Raw genomic sequence first — 17,942 nt, forward strand, 5'->3', positions numbered from 1 at the left:
TGATCGCTGGTGCGTCAATTTTTTAAGAAGAGCATTGTGGGTATGATCGTAAGACCAACATGGCGGAAAAACATGCTCTTCACGAAAGTGATGAGGGTTATGCCGAAAGTGGGTACGAAAATGGTGGTTTCAAGCGGCAAAAACTTGCGTCAGGCGAGGCTCATAGAACGTATCAGGCTGGAGGTGGTGGGAATCCGCACTATACGGATCCCTCGCCAGTCATTCATGTGCGTGGGGTTGCTGATGAAGCCCGCGAACAAGATTTGATGCACGCTTTGTCAACATTCGGTTCAATCAGGTATATTACAACTGAAAGAGGGTCGTTATTTTCCCTGTTTTTCTCACGCAAGAGGCGAAATTGATGTCTGAAAATACCTGGATAAATGTTAAAACAAGGCCTTTTATATCCCGCGTCAAACCGAAGGATCGATCCTGCGCTCAATTAATTATAGCGAAGTAAATTTTATGCTGTCATTTAATTACGCTGAAATTGACCATCTGGTAATGTTCGAGCAACTCCTATATCTTACAGCCTTTTGTGCACATACTGGATTCTTTTCTGTTATAAAATCCTGTTTTTCGTCTTAGTTGTGTGACAATGATGCCGAAACTGCGACAAGCGTTAGTGGAATTTGACGTAAGTTACAACATTTCCTGATATAATTTTAGCTTCGTTTAGGGCCTCTCACTGGCAAATTTGCCATGATATTGCTCTCAAAACAAGGATCGTGATATTCTGTATTATCCAGTATTCGCCTACGTGTTTTATTCACCATCTATTAATAACAACACAGACCAACATGATGAGGATTTCATTTTTCATCTTTAAGTTCCCCTCTTTCATTTTCTCTCTTTTTTGTGCGCAAAGCAACTGTAGACACTCGATGAAGCTCCCGGTAAAATTTCCGCATAGCCTATACTATTGTTAAACAAATCTGTTTTTCCAATGGCAATGTATTGCTTTTGTCGTTGTTTTCTCTATCCAAGAACTGAATGCATAATGTCATATGTGGCTGTGTGGAAATTTTACCAAAGCTCCCTCCACTTTTTTTTTTGTCTGGATTTTTTTTTTTTTTAATTGTAAGTTGTTGACATATATGCTACCTATATCATTCATGGTTTATCGACAATTTTTAATACAGGATAAGTACAGTGTAATCCACATGAATTTTCTCTGAAGAGAGAAACTCCACCAAGGATTTTCTTGTTTATGCAAAATGTCTAAGAGGAAATGTTGTAATTTCAAACAAAACTTGTGTAAAAATGGTTTCAAACTTGTTAAACTTTGCAGTTTCCATTGCTGACAGGTATTCATTTTCATTATAGGAGGTTTCATCAGCAAAATCTCTGATGGATTATACACAGGTAAATCTTGCTAGATTATATACACCTTATTTAATGGTTTGATATAAAATACGCTCAGATATTTTGCAAGTCGTGCAATTTTTTTCCAAGCCCCAAGAGCGGAAGAAAATTAAGAGCATCAAGCAAAATGCACCTCCTTCTTGGTTGGTCAAAGACAAATGGATATAGTGTGGTTCAGGATTTCTACAGTATATTACTCTTTCTCAAAATTTAAGTTCAAAAGACAGATAAAATATTTTATTAAAAATATTTTAGAAGGTTAAAAAAGTGCATTTGAACTATGATGAAGTGAAAAAACAACAACATACAGGTATTTTGTGAACTATTGAAAAGTGTTTTGAGCAAAATGCAGCAAGGATGCACAAAATATGGTTGGATGGTGATTTTGTTGGAAGTGTGAAAAAAAAAAACTTTCCACTATTTAATCTGGTTTTTACCTTTTAGGGTGGTCAGACAATTGTGCTTAGTGGAAGACCTGCTTACTTCAACTTTTCAAAGAGCAAGAGTATTTCCAAGTAAGAGAAAGATTATGTATTATATACTTTAATATCAGTAAGCATATTCTCCATACTGTTCTCTAAACGTTTCCCAGATGCTGATTAGGAGAATTTGTTCATCAATCAAGAGCTTCTTTAGTTGGTGATCATTTCCTTTATTCTCATGACCTTAATGTATGGTTTGGGGGTGATATTGTAAGGAGAAAATAGAAACTAGTTACTCCAGGGGTCAAAGGCTTAGAAGATGAACTGGAGTAGACAGGAAAATCTCTGGATCAAGGTTGTGATGCACAGACCAAGAGCAGTGAGTTCTGTACATCATGACAAAGAGCCAAATATTTCCTGCTCTACATAACGCAACTAAGACAATAGCATTCTATCATAAGACCCCTGTTTCTCTCTTTCCTTTTCAAACCAAGATTGACCAGCATCCAATTTCCTCTTGCATTATCACCAATGAATTGCACTGTAAGGTTTCAAGAATAAAAAAGAGGAGCAGAAAACATATTGAGAACAGAATGGAGAATATGCATACAGAAGTTACAGTGTATAGGGTTAAGTTGACTTGTGATTTTAATTAATCATGTACGCTCTTTTGGGTTGTTTCAAGTTTGAATCCTTTTTCAATCTTTTTTGTTACTGTTAGAGATGCGTGTAACCTTATAAAACATCTTTCAAAATAAAAATGTATTGAAATGTTTCTAAAAGAGTGAATTTCTGTGCAAAAAAACATAACTTTGCTAATTTTTTTCCCCACAGAAACCTGCATATACAGCAAGAGCTTCCCCCAAACAGAATACTTTTGATCACCATTATTAACCCTCAATATCCCATAACAACAGTAAGTGGAGTTTGTGTTGGCATATTCTCCTGTTAGAAATATTAGTCATCAGTGCTCTACCTTAAAATTTTTCATCATTACTCCAGGGACTAGTAGAGCCGAACAGTTGCTAGTTTTCAGAAATCTTTCATTGTCTTTGCATAGTGTTGCAGAATTTGAATTTGTGATTTTTAAATTTGATGCAGCTTAATTATACGACAGATGATAAGTCAATGAAGAGAACCAGTTAGTAGTGAGACTTGTGTTCCACAGTTCAGTAAAGATTGCAAAAAAATATACAGTCCTGTGACGAGTGGCCCAAAGATTTTACCAGTCTAGAGGCAATATCTGCCAGTCCAGGACTAATGGACTGTGGCTGAATTCGAGCACTGGTTATATTCTTGTCCATGTCTAATGCTTCGTATCAAGTCTTCAGAGTGAATTTTTAAGATCTCAGCTCATCACATAGATGATTGAATAGCATTGGAACCCTTTAAAGCAACTGACAAAGTGCACCAGTTGTCAACCAATGTAACTTGTAATGAGCAGTTATGCTGTACATGAATCAGTATGAATGATTGCTGGTACATTATCATTGCTTTTACTTCCAGGACATTCTGCACACAATCTTCAGTAAACAAGGCCAGGTATTAAGGATTGTCATTTTCAGGAAGAGTGGTTTGCAGGCCATGGTTGAGTATCCTTTGCTAAAATCAAATTCTTCTACTTGCATGTATTCCAGTGGAAAGTATGCATGCAACTTTATTGGAAGGGGTGTCACAACCTGTTCCAATCAGTAGAGATTTTAGCAAATTTGGTAGAGTCCATTTCCACATGGAAGGTTACATTTTCATTCCATTTGAAAAACACTTGATCAGGCTCAACTGTAAGAATTCTTTAAACCTTTGACCCCTGAGAGTGACTGGCATCTAAATTCTTCTTACAATATCAGCTGCCAATTAAATAATTATTAATTTCACAAGAATAAAAGAAAGATCACCAACTAAAGATGCTCTTGATTGTTTAACAAATTCTCCTTATCAGCACCTTTTCTACTGCATGTGAGGAACTTCACTCATTCGACGTGTGTATACCGGTAATCCCATGGTATTACATGTGCTTTAGGCACATGCCTGTATCACCCATGAATCAAACATTGAATTCATTAGGAAAAAGAAGTTATTGCAAGCTCAAGAAGCTCTTGGTTTCTAAACAAATTTTCCTTGTAAGTACCATAGAAAATGTATAGAGAACAGTTTGGGAGAATAACTTACTCATGTTAGGGTGTAAAGGGTTAATGATTTTGAATTCCTTGACAATGATTGAACACCAGATTTGCTACTGTGGACCAAGCCCAACAGGCTAAAGATGTTTTAAACAGTGCTGATATTTACACTGGCTGCAACACACTGAAAATAGAATACTCAAGGGTAAATCTGATTAATATGATATGTTAATAGTGTCCTTTTGGTCCAGAGACTAGTACATGTATATGCAACAGTAAACAGATTTTTGGAACAGCACATGATAATGATGATGACATGGACTGATAATGATGATGACAATGTTGACAAGGACAATTACAAGGACTATGATGATGATAAACTGTAGTGACATTGACAGGGACAAGAATGATAATAAGGATGATGACAATGGTAATGATAGAGAAAGATGTCTTTTGTCTTTTTAAGAGGGTGGAACAAGAAAAAAGTTTGAGTCCCCATGAGCTCAAAACTTATTCTATTTACAAACATGACACTGTTGAAAATTTGATCCTAGCAGTATGCAAGACGTGTGTCATATGAACTTTGTAATAGGCCTTGCTCCCATAGAGTCTCTGTGGCTTAATGGTAAAGCATTGGAGCATGGAATCTGATGGTCTGAGGCTCAATTCCTCATAGGGACTCAGAGTTTTTCTTTATCCCATGCTTGTGACAAGAAGAAAAAAAAACCTCTTTCTCTATTTCTTTACTGAGCTCAAAACTTACTATCTCTCTTATTCTTTTTACAAAAATGATAATGATGATTACAATGATATGATCATGTTAATTACAATGATAATGCTGACAAGGACAAATGACAATGGCTATGACAAGGACAATTACAGGGATCCATGAGGACAATATTAATAATGATGAAGACAACAATAGTGACACCAGAGATGGTGACTATTACCACAGTAATAGAGCCAACAGTGTTTATTTAAAAATGCATAATAAGTAATTAGTAAATAAAAAATACTGCCACCAGAACATATTAGGAAGGGATATTATGCACCAAGATGTTTGATTTTTTAAGAAATAAGTGTTATTCTAGTTATACTCTACATGTAACCTTGATTATACACTGTGACATTTTCTTTGCTAGTTTTACTGTACATAAAGCTTGAATAGTAATTGTGTAGTAAAGAGTAATGAAAGTTTTTTTTAGGCTACATCACTGAATGTGTACAAGAACGATGAAGAAACATTTGACTATACTGAAGACAAAGCACATGGTGGGTTGATAACTTGATCTTTGTTGTCCATAATTATCACAAAGATATGTAAACATCAAATGGGAAGAATGACATTCCATAGTGCAAATCAGAATTAACAACCACTAAGATCTTTGTTGTTAAGTTGCCAAAAATAGTATATGAATGTGCATGTACTACAGAGTACCAATGCAAAATTTATTGACATTATTGGACAAAAAGATTATTGCACAAACTGTGTACTGTTAGTCATTTTCTGTGGTGACAATGGGAGTTTCAGTTTTGCATCTACCTTTGATATTTTATTGTTTTGTTTCCTGTACTGAGTTTTCCTTCTATTTTTTTTTGTGATGCTTTTTAGAACCCTGTGTATTTTACATAGCCAATTGTTTTGTTAATAAGAAGTTAGAAATGGCAAAATGAATTGATATTTCTCATTAGCTCAGGGCAACAGGCTATATGAGTTCTATGGATCTCAAGCCCAGGGTGTTACGATTTTGCCAAATAATAATCATCACTTAGTTAATTTATAGCAGCTTCACTACCCCAACCCCTGGAGCATTCCAATTTTGCCTAATTTTTTTTTTATCATAGATTTCAAAGGTATCTTGACAATCCCAAGCCCAGAGCATTCTAATTTTGCCAAATAGAAACATCATTGCTTATTTTTATTGTAGATTTGAAGGTGTTTTGACTATCATGTTTATTTGGCAAAAAGTACTAATATTCTTGGTTTCAAAGCTTACAACAAGCCCCACTGCGCTTTAAATCAGTCCATCTCTCCATACATGTACATCCCAATCTTAGTTTTAGTTTGAGATGCAGTTGAGGGCTGATGACAGCCACAAGGGTTTTAAGTAAGTTCCTGAAGGTACATGTACTGATTTTGGCCTTTTTGCATGTTTTTTTTTTTTTATATCAATGCATGCAAATAGTTGTTTTGGTCATTTTACACCATATATTCTTGTGCACAAGACATTTCAAGGAAAAAAAATCCCTTCTGCACAACCTTAGCAGGATTCAATTATACTTAATTTTGTTTACGCATATTTATCTTTTAAATTCATTTACATGTTTGCCGTAATGATGCGAGTTAGCGCCCAGGACGCTTATTTACTTTTGGTACCTTAAGGGAAGGTGCTTATTCGAGACAGGGCACTTATTAGGGACAGGGCGTTTATTCCCTTTTTGAGACACGGCAGATTGTGAAACAAAGCTTTGATGTTCAGGTGACTGAGAATCAAAGAGATTGGAAAACGGACTTGTTGTCTGTGGATCCTTCTTTGCTAGAACGACTAGCCAAGCAACTGTCGCAAAATGTTAAGACATGATCTTTTGTTTGAAGGAACTGTGCTCTCACGGAAACATGATAGTTGAGAGACTAAGACGAAGATCATTTTTTTGGTCATGAGGCTGTAAGTGAGCAATTAAAGGAAAGTGGACCTTGGTTGAATTCAATTTACGTGTACTATTTTTAGTGCTGCTACTGACACAGAAAAGGGGCACTTATTGGAATGAGGGTGCTTGCTCAACAAGGGCGCTTATTTGGTAGGGGCGTCTTTTAACAGAAACATTTGAAGGGGGCCGCATATCAGAGAGGGGGCACTTATTGGAAGGAGGGCGCTAAATCGAATCATTACGGTACTTCATAGATTTACCGAGAATATTCTTGGTGTCATGTACTTTAAATTAATATTTTGATTTATTTGCACAACGCTAACATGCAGAACCTTTTTAATACATTTGTACACGCTGGGTGTCCTTTGTCTCCGTTCTGCTTCCACAATTCATGATCAATAACTCGCATGTGTGACCAAGAGAGAATTTCTCCTTACAATACCATTACAATATCAAGCAGACAAGTGACGAGAATTAAGGAAACTATCAATAAGGGTATTGTTAGTGGATCCAAAACCAAATTCTCCCGAGAAACATCAAACGAATGGAATGGCAGACAGTAAGGAGAATTACCGGTACAAATAAGATCTTAGGAGCAAAAGAGTTAATGGCGATTGTTCACAGACAAGCTGCATTTATCGTTTTGTCCTCTTTTGTTCGAACGTTTTTTGATTTGCTCTGCTTATGTCTGTGATAGAACTATTTCTGACATTCCTGCTTGTATGTAACATTTCACGGAAAGAAGACTTGTTGTGAGATCATTCCTTTAGTGAAGAATTGTTCAGGTTCAGCCTTTGTCCTCTGTGATTTCCTTGAAATATCTGGGGTCAAAAACTTAGTCGAAAAACTGGTTTTACCAGCAAAAATAACAGATCCCAATTTGGAATATCTGTCGTACATATCCGGTGGACAAACTTTGTTCCTATGTTTTTTTTTTTTCAATTTTTGTGGAGTGTATGACAAGCTGTACATGAATTTATCACTCTATTATGGTTCAAAATGTATTTGCATTCTTCATTGACTATTGTGTTGCAAATAACACAACAAAACTTTTCATAAATACACACACATATATACAAATGATTTGAAGGATTTTTTTACTATAAAAATTTTTTTTCTTGATTTGAAAAATATTTTCCAGATCAATAGGAAAAAATGAGACACTTGTGGTAAATGTACATATGACTACACTTGAGACTTCAATGTGTCATTAATTTTATCAGGAAAAATGTTATAGTCTTCCTTTTCCCAGTTAGTATCTCCCTCTTAGGGGCACTGGGAAAGGCTGGTTTTCAACTGTCGAAAAGCCCCTTTCTGTCGGGGATGCAAACTGCTCTTCGACTTCCTTAGATCATTTTTCTGATAAAAATTTGAAATCATAGAAATCCGTATCATTGGGGTTAAAACACGAGCAGGAATTTTATTTTCTCGATATTTCGCCGAGTTTTACTTTATTCTATCGGCAGCATCTGAAATCTCTGTTCGTCAAATGGTTTTCCGACGTTTGAAAACCAGCCCCTATTTTGCGCACCATGTAGTAAATAAGTAAGTTTGTTTTCTATTTGTGTTTAATCCATTTGTTGTTTTCCAGGTGCTGTTGGAGTGAGACCGCCTATGAAAGAAGGTCTACTAAGTCGCCCCCCAGGCGGGCCATATCCTGGCCGAGGGGGAATGGTGATGCGCGGGCCCAGGCCTTTGCTACAGCAGTCACCTATGGCAGGAGGTTGTGTTCTGATGGTGTATGGACTACATCAGCACAAGATGAACTGCGACAGAGTTTTCAATATTCTTTGTTGCTATGGAAATGTCCTCAAGGTACATTTAAATGTTCGCTCAAGAGGCGTTGTAAGCTTTAACACTTTCACTCCCAAGATCTGATCGTTGTTAATTCTCCCCTCTAGCTGCTACACGTTTCCTGGTTAACTAGTTATAAGAATTTAGTGTTAGATCAAGATAACAATTTCTGCCTGATAAGTTTGAATACTCTCGTTACCTGCTTGCTGGATAATGTGTGGATGTCTTAAGAGAGGCTCAGGGTCCCAATGGGGTTAACCGTTAGCCGTAAAACGGCCAAAATATGCCGTTAGACGTAAAAATTGACAAATTTTAACCGTTAGTCGTTAAAAAAAGTTAACCGTAAAAAATATCTCTGGCGGAAACAATGGAAAGGTGTTAACCGTCAGCCGGAAATTGGCCAAAATTTTAACCGATAGCCGTAAAAGCCATCACCCCATTGAGACCCTCTTAAGAGGAAGTTACATGTTAATAACTTCTGGGAGTTAAAGGGTTAAAGGGTTAACTTTTGTTCTGGGTTTAGTTGTTCAATGCATGGTTCTGTTTGGCTGCCATTTCTTAACTTATGTAACTTTTGACAAACTGAATTTGTCTGGGATGCGTGCAGTAATTTGCAGGTCGAAATAAAGGCTTGTTTCCCCTTGTTTCATTCTCCAACACGAAATTTCCAATCAACAGAACAGCTGTAAATGACCGTAAGAAGGCGAAACCCAAATAAGAGAGCCTGCTTGCTGGCCAAACAGACGGCGTTGGGAGGTTTTATGAGCAGCGGTAGACCATCGTTAAACGACTTTGAGTTAAACCCAGCGGGTGGTCCTGTGTGGCGATAGAGAGAGAAATGTAGCACGTTAAATGACTTAAAGAGAAAAGCCAGGGTTACAAGACTGTTGTGATTGAAAAAATATGATGTTTCAGGTGAAGTTCTTGATGAATAAGCCTGGAGCAGCCATGGTGGAGTTGAGTGACCACGTGGCCTGTAACACTGTCATTCAGTGTCTGAGGAACCAGCAACTGTTCGGTGAACAGTTAGAGTTCAGGTCAGTCGGTTAGTTTGCGAGAACAAGTTTCAATCAGTCTTGAAAGTAATCCGGGATTGCTTTGATTTTTCTTTATTTCGTTATGGTCTAAAAAAACCCGCTTCACTTTCTGAACCAAACAGATTCAAAACTTGCACCAAACGCGACTTGGTCGCCGGCGTTTTCCCGCGCTTTGTGCAGTTTGGTTGTTTATAGTTTTCATTTTTATTTCACATTGGCTCTTAAAGTTGTTTTACTTTCTTCTGATTTCCCATTGTTATTACTTTGGTTTTGGTTTTACGTCACCCGATTAAAAGACGCTCTAATGAGATAGGCGCGAGTCAATTAGAACTAAAGTAAACAGGTGTGAACGGCCTTTTGCGCGGGAAAACGCTTGCTACCAAATCGCTGGTAGTCTCAGTTTGCATCTGATTGGTTGAGAAAGTGGAGCGAGAACTTAGGAGCGTTTACTAAGCCCAGTGAAGCAGAACCAATTTAATCTTTTATTGCTTTTCACACAAAACTGAAAATTTCACGAACTGGTTTATTTTCATTGTAGTTTTTCCAAGCAAAAGTACCTTGTAGATGCGTCGACTGTATCAGATTTGCCAGACGGAACTCCATGTTACAAGACTTACACAAATTCCAAGAATCAAAGGTTTTGGACACCGGAACAAAGCAGCAAGAATCGTATCCTTTATTTATTTATTTTTAACACTTTTAGGATGTAGAAATATATCGAGGTCGTTGATTAGTAGTATTGCAGAGCGTAAACAATAAGAACGGCAACGTGGAGGGATATGTCGATCAAAAAGTGGATTTTTCTTTTAAGAAATTCCCAAGGGCAGGTTGTGTTTGCTTTCTCAACGGCGCTAGACCTCGACTTCAGCATAACAATCGCTATTATTACGCTAATGTTATGGGGCAGTCCCGCTGAACAATTTTTTTGGACGCACCACCGACGCAGCGCTACAGTTTCTTTAGAAACTTACCCTCTTTGTTCACTTCGCTTTAAGATTATCATTTAATCAAAACCCTATGGTGTCAGCAGCTTTATTCCTTTGCCTTATTTTTTCGTAGCCGTTCTTTACACTTAAGTTTGGTTTTGTGATTTGTCTTTGACTTAGTGACAGGTATATTTTCTCCAACGAAAGTATTACACTTTTTTAATGCCCCGCCAGACTTTGAAACAGAAAAAGTGACAGAGGTAAGCTCTTTTGTATTAGGTTCGACTCAGATTGAGAGCATTTGGAGGGCACACGCTCGAAGGTTCAGATTGAGTATTGATTCATCACCATAGTATCCCACAGGTCCCATATGATGGACTTCCTTTTGGAATGAAAGAAAGTTAGTTAAGTATTTAAATAAACGAAGAAAATCACCAATTTCTTTATGCTTTTCTAGATGTGTTCAAATTGTGGCGTGGAGCCGCCCGTTGCTGTTAAAGTCTTTCCAAATGGTATGTCTCTATTTTAGACTTTCCTTGCCACAACAAAAAATATGCTTTCATGTTAAGGAGTCACTTCGTTAAGGGGTTTGGTGTAGGTCACTCTACCTCAGTTGTGTCGACGATTTCAGATGATTCAGTTCTCTTTATTCGAGATGTTCGTACTTTCGCTTAACACGGGCGATGTAATGAAGATGTGTGCGTTCGCTGATATGAAGCTGTTCAAATCGTGAGGCGGAGCAGAAAAATATGAAGAAAAGAAAACATTTCTGAGCCGATGTTCACATGCAATTATACCTTTTTGTTTATTCGCAGCCTCGCGGTCAGCGGCAGGTCTGTTAGAATGGAACAGCCCGTCCCAGGCCCTTGAGGCACTGGCAGCGTGCAATCATTACGTGATTCGTGATCCAGGTACAGTATGTTCGTGCCTGTCAAGCTTGTGTGCATAACATTTTCTTCGTTCGTGACGAACGCTTCTTTTTTTTCATTCTTTATTTTGCTCTAAATTTTCAGATCTAATTCATTTTTTTCCTTTTCAGCTGCAAAAACCATCTTCACAGTTAAACTTGCCTTCTCGTCCATGTCCAGCGCCCAGTGAGAGAAAAGTCAAAAGCGACCTGTCCCTCCCCTGACGTATTGTTATAAGCGACTCTGTCGTAGGGTGGGAAAGTAACCTACTTAGGATCCTAGCAAGAAAAGATACAGAATTTCATCTAAAAGAAAACGAAAAATTGAGATTTATTTTGGAGTCATTATTGTCCAAGTATTTTAGGAAAAAAGTTAAAACTATTACCATGTTATTTGAAGTAGATGTGTTTGTTTACTTTTTAAGAGTTTTATTTGCTACTTGGTAGTATTAGATGGAAGATTAGTCCTTATATCCCATAGAGAGTTCTCGATGTTTTTTGTAAAATTGTTCATTCTAGTAAAGAGAAGCGTGCGCTTTAATTTGGTAGAGACCATGTCATTCTGCAAAGCTGAAACGCTGTGACAGGTCTGTGTGACAAACTGCAAAATGAATTTTTTCCTACCCAAAGCAAGAAGCAGCGACGTTTTTGCAGTCGGGATCATCGTACACAAATTCGTGCGACTTATTGCGTTGATAATTGATGTCGCAGTGACAGGTTTTTTACAAAATTTTTCATGTCACACCTTGCGAATTGACGCTGAGACTTTTCCCCTCCTATTGTCGCAACGACCGGTCGCTTACTACCTGATTACTAATATGTAGGCCCTAATTTGCAATCCGGTTGCCTTGTTTTTTTTTTAATTTTTTAATTTTTTCTGAAGGTAAGGGATAGAAATGAACACACACAAAAAATGGCTATGCTTAGAAAATGCATTTTCTTTGATTGTCATGTGACTGTATATTTCCTAGGTTACGTGGATGTTTTTGCGCAGGCTCATTTCCAGACAGCAGCTGGTAATCGAGTCTAACCCCCCATATTTCGTCACTCGGGAGTTACTAGACGATATTCACTTTGCCATCAGAGAAAATTTATAAAATATTTTGATTTAACTCTCAAATTCACGTATAGCTTTTGTAACGGAAATTGTGTTATATCGGCTATTTACGCAACCCTCATACTGCTGTTGAAACGGTGACCTCGTCAAATAAAATGACTTTGTTGGACAGGTCATTATATCACCATGATTCTTGTGTGGGCAGTAATCCGTGCAAAACATAGTGATTTCTCATTGCGGAGCATTCGTTCACGCTTTAGAAGGAGTGAATAAAATGCCAACGTTCTACTTACAAAGCCCAACTTTTATAATAATTTGACTTTAACCCTTTATCAGCCAGAAGTGATTAACATGTAACTTCTTCCTAAAATATCCGTACCTTACAGGACAAGCAAGTAATAAGAATACGCAAACTAATCAGGAAGTTGTTATCTTGATCTAACTCCAAATTCTCATAACTAGTTTACAAGGAAACGCGCAGTAGCAAGAAGGGAGAATTAAAAATCAAATCTCGGAAGTTGAAGAGTTGACCGTTGGAAGTGTGTTCGCCTACAGGCGATAGATTTTTCCTGAGATGTTTAAGTCTCTGAGTTTAAGCAGTCGATCTAGTTATAGGGGTAGAATTTTTCCGTTTGGCTTTGAGGCGGTGGGCTTAAAATGGTAGGGACTTAGTCAGTAGTTCGACTTGCCTTCGTGTAGTAGTTGATGTTGAGTGCTTAATATTTATAGGCTGCTTGACTGCAAGATTTGGCGTTTCCGGTTAAATGTGTTGGAAACGTGCAGGTGAAATCGGACAGTTTGGACTTGAAAGCTTATCAAGCCACAAATAAGAGCTGAATTACAATCGAGCGTTTTTTATTTACACGATTATATTTTGAATTATTTTAGTTTTATCAAATGAGTTGATAATGAAAATTGACCATCGTAGAGAGCTTCTAAAAGCAGACGTTTCAAATGTCAGCCCTTCGCCTGGACGAAGGGCTAACTTTACAAAAAGTCATTTTTAGAAACTCTCTACGATGGTCAATTTACATCATCAACTCAGTTGATAAAACCAAAATAATTCAAAACATAATCGTGTAAATAAAAAAGGCTTGATTGTAATTGTAATACAGCTCTTATTTGTGGCTTGATGAGCTCATTCAAGTCCAAACTGTCCGATTTCACCTGCCCGTTTCCAACACTCGTAACCGGAAACGCCAAATTAAGTTAAGCAGCTGAAAAAACAAAATTATCTTTTCATGCCCCCCAAACGACACAGCTCCACAGTCTCTTTAATTAGAAACTTACCCCCCTCAGTCATTTCCCGTTTCGTCTGTGATCACTATTCCAGAGACAATTAAAGGACATATAATAAAGCATATCTCCTCCCACAAATTATTAAAAAGAAAGTGAAAGAATTTTCCTCAGCTATTCCAACACGGCTTTCCTCAGAAGAAGAACACAGACCACAAGAGTAATAAGAGGTAAGCTGATATCATTCCTTCTTGAACAGCCATAAAACTATAAGTATACACATGTAGATTTACAATCAATCTAAAAGCAAAAATTTTAAAGTTAATGCAACTGTCTGTGCGTAAGTTTTCATTACAAGCTTTATTGGATAACAGCAGTAAAGGCCAAAAGTATCTTTCTCTTTAATTTTCTCACCGAGTACAAAGCGTTAGGTCTCTGAGCGAAATACACGATCACTCACCTTGCATCATGTATATAGGGTATAAATCCTATGATGAAAGTTCACCTCGCTGTATGTCTTAAAAGTTATTTTCTAAAAACGCAAAGTGCGATCCTTATTCTTCCCCCTAAGTTCTTTTCTTAGAAAACCGCTTGTCGCTTTGTAGAGTACCGAGTAGGGTTCGAAGCTAAATGAAACTCTGTCACTCCCAAAAGGCACGCCTCTTCTTAAAATTCTAGCAATTTCCGCCAGTTATTTTTGCAAGAAATCATCTGCTTTGTAAATTGGTTTGCTAAGATACAGTTTATCACCAAATCGCTTTTACATCTAGGTTTGATTTTGATAACAACAGACATCATTCATAGCACGTTTGTCGGCTCGGAAATGTTTCTAACAGATAAATTGGAAGACAATTTGCTGAGCACAAGGGCTTGATGTTTTTGGGTGGGCACATAGGTATTCTTTGTCTTTATCGAAAGCTCTTCCAAGAATGATCCAGATCAGAGACAGATTAGACTTGTTAAAAAGGAAAGGTACTTTCGGAGGTAAGGTTTACTAGGTAGGTTGCGCGAGGCACTTGTGAATTGAACATAGAGCTAAAGAATAACCAAAATAAACAGCAGCTCGTGCTAATTCTTCACCTGCTTCTTTTCAGGCTATTTAACTGTAACAAACTCAATTCCTCTTTGGAAAATTACGCAACTGTGGTCAATTTCATTCCTTTTAATTGAGAGACAACGAATTTTGATACAAAGCTTCGAGTAGATACTCTTTTGAATGGAATTAAAGAAAACTCTGAAAGCGCAGCAGGGTAGATCTGTGTTTTTGCGTGTTTGTAACCGGACAGGTGAAATTGGACAGTTTGGACTGAAATAGACACTGATTAAGCCAAAAATAACCACCCATATTCAAGCATTTTGTTATTTCGCTTCACTTCACTTCACTTCACTTCACACTTTTATTTTTATTTTCAAACATATTTACGAGATATTCCTTTGACCCGCAGACAGCAAATGCTAATCGACACGGGTCAATTTTTTTCCTTAACTAACTTAATTTAATTACTCTGGAAATAAAACAGAAGTGAAAAAAATATGACATAAAAAGACAAAAAGATACACAAGAAAAGAAAAAAAAAAAAGGAAAATGACGGATGTTCAATTGTAAAGGAGAAAAAGTCTTAGCGTTTCTAAGTGTACGAAAAATATTGTAGAACTGGTTCAATTTGGTTCCATTTTTCTGTGTTTGAATTTTAGCATTATCTCATTAGGCTCCATGTAAGAATCATTGGTTTCTAGGATATTGAGAAGAGCTCTTTTTGTTTCTTTTTTAAAGGGTTTCTTTGACAAATTTTTATTTTCATAACTGACATAATTATGTTACAAAAAGAGACAATTAAAAGACATATTACAGAATATCTCCCGCCACGACTTATGAAAAGAAGTTGAAAGTCGTTTCCCTGAAGTGCATATAGACCGCTTGTTTATGTCTCTTGAAAAAGGAGAACCAAAAAATAACTCATCAAGTTTCTGTTGTTCTGATTCCGATGGAACTGAAAAGTAGCCACGCCTCAATAAACCAAACAGAGTTGCACTGAACTAGGTACCTTAAGCAGTAGGACGGAAACGCCGAGAAAAGTTGAGATTAAAAGCGGTGATTGATTCATAATTCCGTAAGAGTTCGCGAGTAAACAGCGTTTAAGGACGCCGGACCTTAGCTTCAGCTAATTTGACGTATTTGAGCGGTGTTGAATTCCAAATAGAGACGTTAATATTCTTCGTCGGGGCTTCTGTTCCCGGACGGCGAACTGGTGATTTCACAGTGCCTTTTTTCAGAGGACGACTAAGAGATAAAAAAATCTTATTTTGTGCGTGCTGAGCTATTTTCCTGCTCATTAAATCTGTTCAAGTTTGCCACGTTCTCGTAGCCTTCGCCGTTGGGGTTCCTGTTCCCAGACCAGAAAAATTTTGGTGATTTCACGTCGTTTTGCAAAGGAAGGCTAAGAGACTCTCCTAGCCGTCCTTTGCGAAAAAAGAAAAAAAAAAAGAAAAAAAAAGACTCTCAAAACGAAAAAAACGAAGAAAAAAAAATCTGTAAAAGCACGTGCTGCGCTATTGTTCTACTCATTAAGTCCTTTGTTTAGCCATGTTCTCGTTGCCGTCGCCGTCCAGGTTTGCTTAATAAGAGTCTCTATTATGCTTTGGTAGTGTGCTAATTTTAGCTGATTTTAACGGGTGGTTTGAAATCCTAATGGGATCAGAAATTGTTGCACTTTATCACGCCATTTTCGGATTTTGCGTGCCTAGCGGCGATATTTTGTAATCAGAATTAATAGGCCCAGAAAACTGAGAAGCTACTTTATTTTCCTTGAGGCCTGCTTTATAAGCTTCTTCCTAGACAACCTGATGGAGAGTGCGTTTCAAGGGCGGAACAGTTTAGCAGGGTAGCAGGGAAAGTTGCAATTTTTCTGCTCCCTCCCCTTGACGGGGAGGTAATTTGACAAAGTAACACATCCAGGTGTTCGAATAATTCCCTGAAGTGAGTTACCCTCTCATAGATGAAATACTTACCATGAAAACCAAATAAAACAGGTTATAAAAGTCCCTGAACCTTGCTTTTTAAATACACTGATTTGAGTGGAAAGACTGCGAAGACGACCGCGCAGTAGGAGTTTGATTTGTTTATCACGAGTATGATTACAGACCGAACTGGACGACACGAAGTCTTATTACTAATTAATCATAAAAATTACAATTTCAGAAAAAAGAAGAAGAGCCAAGTTATGAAAGTTATAAATGGTGATTGAAACAAAGGTTGTGATTGATTATCTTAAACTACAACTTTGAATGTGATTGGTTGATTTAAACTACAATTTTGAATGTGATTGGCTTATTGAACTTTCCCATAACCGCAAACTGTCCGATAATAAAATTTCCGATAACAACTGAGCGAGTCAATTAGTGGAGAATAGAAGTTTTTTAAACCGATAACAATGACAAACCTAAAAGATTATCTTCCTAAATCAGGTGTTCGTTGTTTTTAACCTACAGTTACTACGGGAGTTCGGTAAAGTTGTTAGACTTATACCTGACTGGTTTGGTTTCTTTAATTTCCTTAAAGATGCAAAAGAAACCAATAATCCTATACTCCTATGGTAAAAAAAAAAAAAAAAAAAATCGTGACCCGCTTAAATGAAGACTAATTATTTAAGTGTGAAAATACATTCCAAATCAAACTTAGAGTTGATTTCGTCCAGGATAGAAACTCATTAAATTTATCGCTGAAAGGGGTTCTTTTGCTAATCGATGATGGGTATAGAGTTTCTGACACAAACGGCTCGGAGATCTCCTTTTACTTTCAAACCGTGTTTTTTACGCTACACCTGTGACTGCGTGAGGAGTCAAGGACAAACAGGAAAACCTTGAAAGATTTGCGTTTTACGGAACATTCCTCGAAGATTCCTTTATGTAATAGATGAAGGTCGGAAAGAAAATGCCATGATGAAACACTTTTTGATAAAAATGATCCCTGTTTTCTTGAGATTTGAAAAACTTAGACGTTTAGCTTTGAACCGTCCTTCGGTAGTAAACCTAACACAGTCGTTATACTTTTAATTAGCAACTACTGCTAGAGATAGATTGAAACTGATTTTTTAATTTTTCCATTTTGCCATTAAAACCAATTTGAAATAATCAAGAACTGATCAGAATATCTCCCCGGCATTACAACTTGGGCAACGAAGAAAGTTCAGTTTGGTATCTTAGCAACAATCAATTCCTTATAAACTGCTCTTTATACGTACAAAGATATCTCTTCAACACTTTGAATTGGCGTCAGCTTCTGGTAAACTGCTATGAATATTCAAAGCTTATTATGTAGAGCATTCATGTTTGAAACCGCTCAGGAGCAATTTCGTTTGCTCTCGAATGTTTGCTTAATCTCGTTTTCGAAATTCCTCAAATGAGTGATTCTGCGCCTGAGACTGATTTC

General features: G+C 37.2%; 1 protein-coding gene across 1 annotated transcript; it reads left to right on the forward strand.

The window, feature by feature from the left end:
• The first annotated feature begins 50 nt into the window (after window positions 1–50).
• LOC131784920 (heterogeneous nuclear ribonucleoprotein L) lies at window positions 51–12,573 on the forward strand. Its single transcript, XM_059101761.2, has 15 exons — window positions 51–298; window positions 589–637; window positions 1,327–1,365; window positions 1,810–1,880; window positions 2,622–2,703; window positions 3,294–3,379; window positions 4,016–4,112; window positions 5,113–5,179; window positions 8,148–8,371; window positions 9,266–9,387; window positions 9,926–10,056; window positions 10,500–10,573; window positions 10,771–10,825; window positions 11,129–11,224; window positions 11,353–12,573. Exons 1-15 carry the CDS (start codon window positions 60–62, stop codon window positions 11,409–11,411), a joined length of 1,491 nt encoding a protein of 496 aa, XP_058957744.1. The 5' UTR covers window positions 51–59; the 3' UTR covers window positions 11,412–12,573.
• The last annotated feature ends 5,369 nt before the right edge of the window (window positions 12,574–17,942 follow it).

This window comes from Pocillopora verrucosa, chromosome 7 (genome assembly GCF_036669915.1).
Source record: "Pocillopora verrucosa isolate sample1 chromosome 7, ASM3666991v2, whole genome shotgun sequence".
Classification (NCBI taxonomy): domain Eukaryota; kingdom Metazoa; phylum Cnidaria; class Anthozoa; order Scleractinia; family Pocilloporidae; genus Pocillopora; species Pocillopora verrucosa.

Coding starts and splice junctions, on each gene's coding strand:
- LOC131784920 (XM_059101761.2), top strand. CDS start 60: ATGGCGGAAAAACATGCTCTTCACGAAAGTGATGAGGGTTATGCCGAA. Junction 10,057..10,499: donor GGAACAAAGCAGCAAGAATC/GTATCCTTTATT, acceptor ACTTAGTGACAG/GTATATTTTCTCCAACGAAA. Junction 10,574..10,770: donor AAACAGAAAAAGTGACAGAG/GTAAGCTCTTTT, acceptor ATGCTTTTCTAG/ATGTGTTCAAATTGTGGCGT.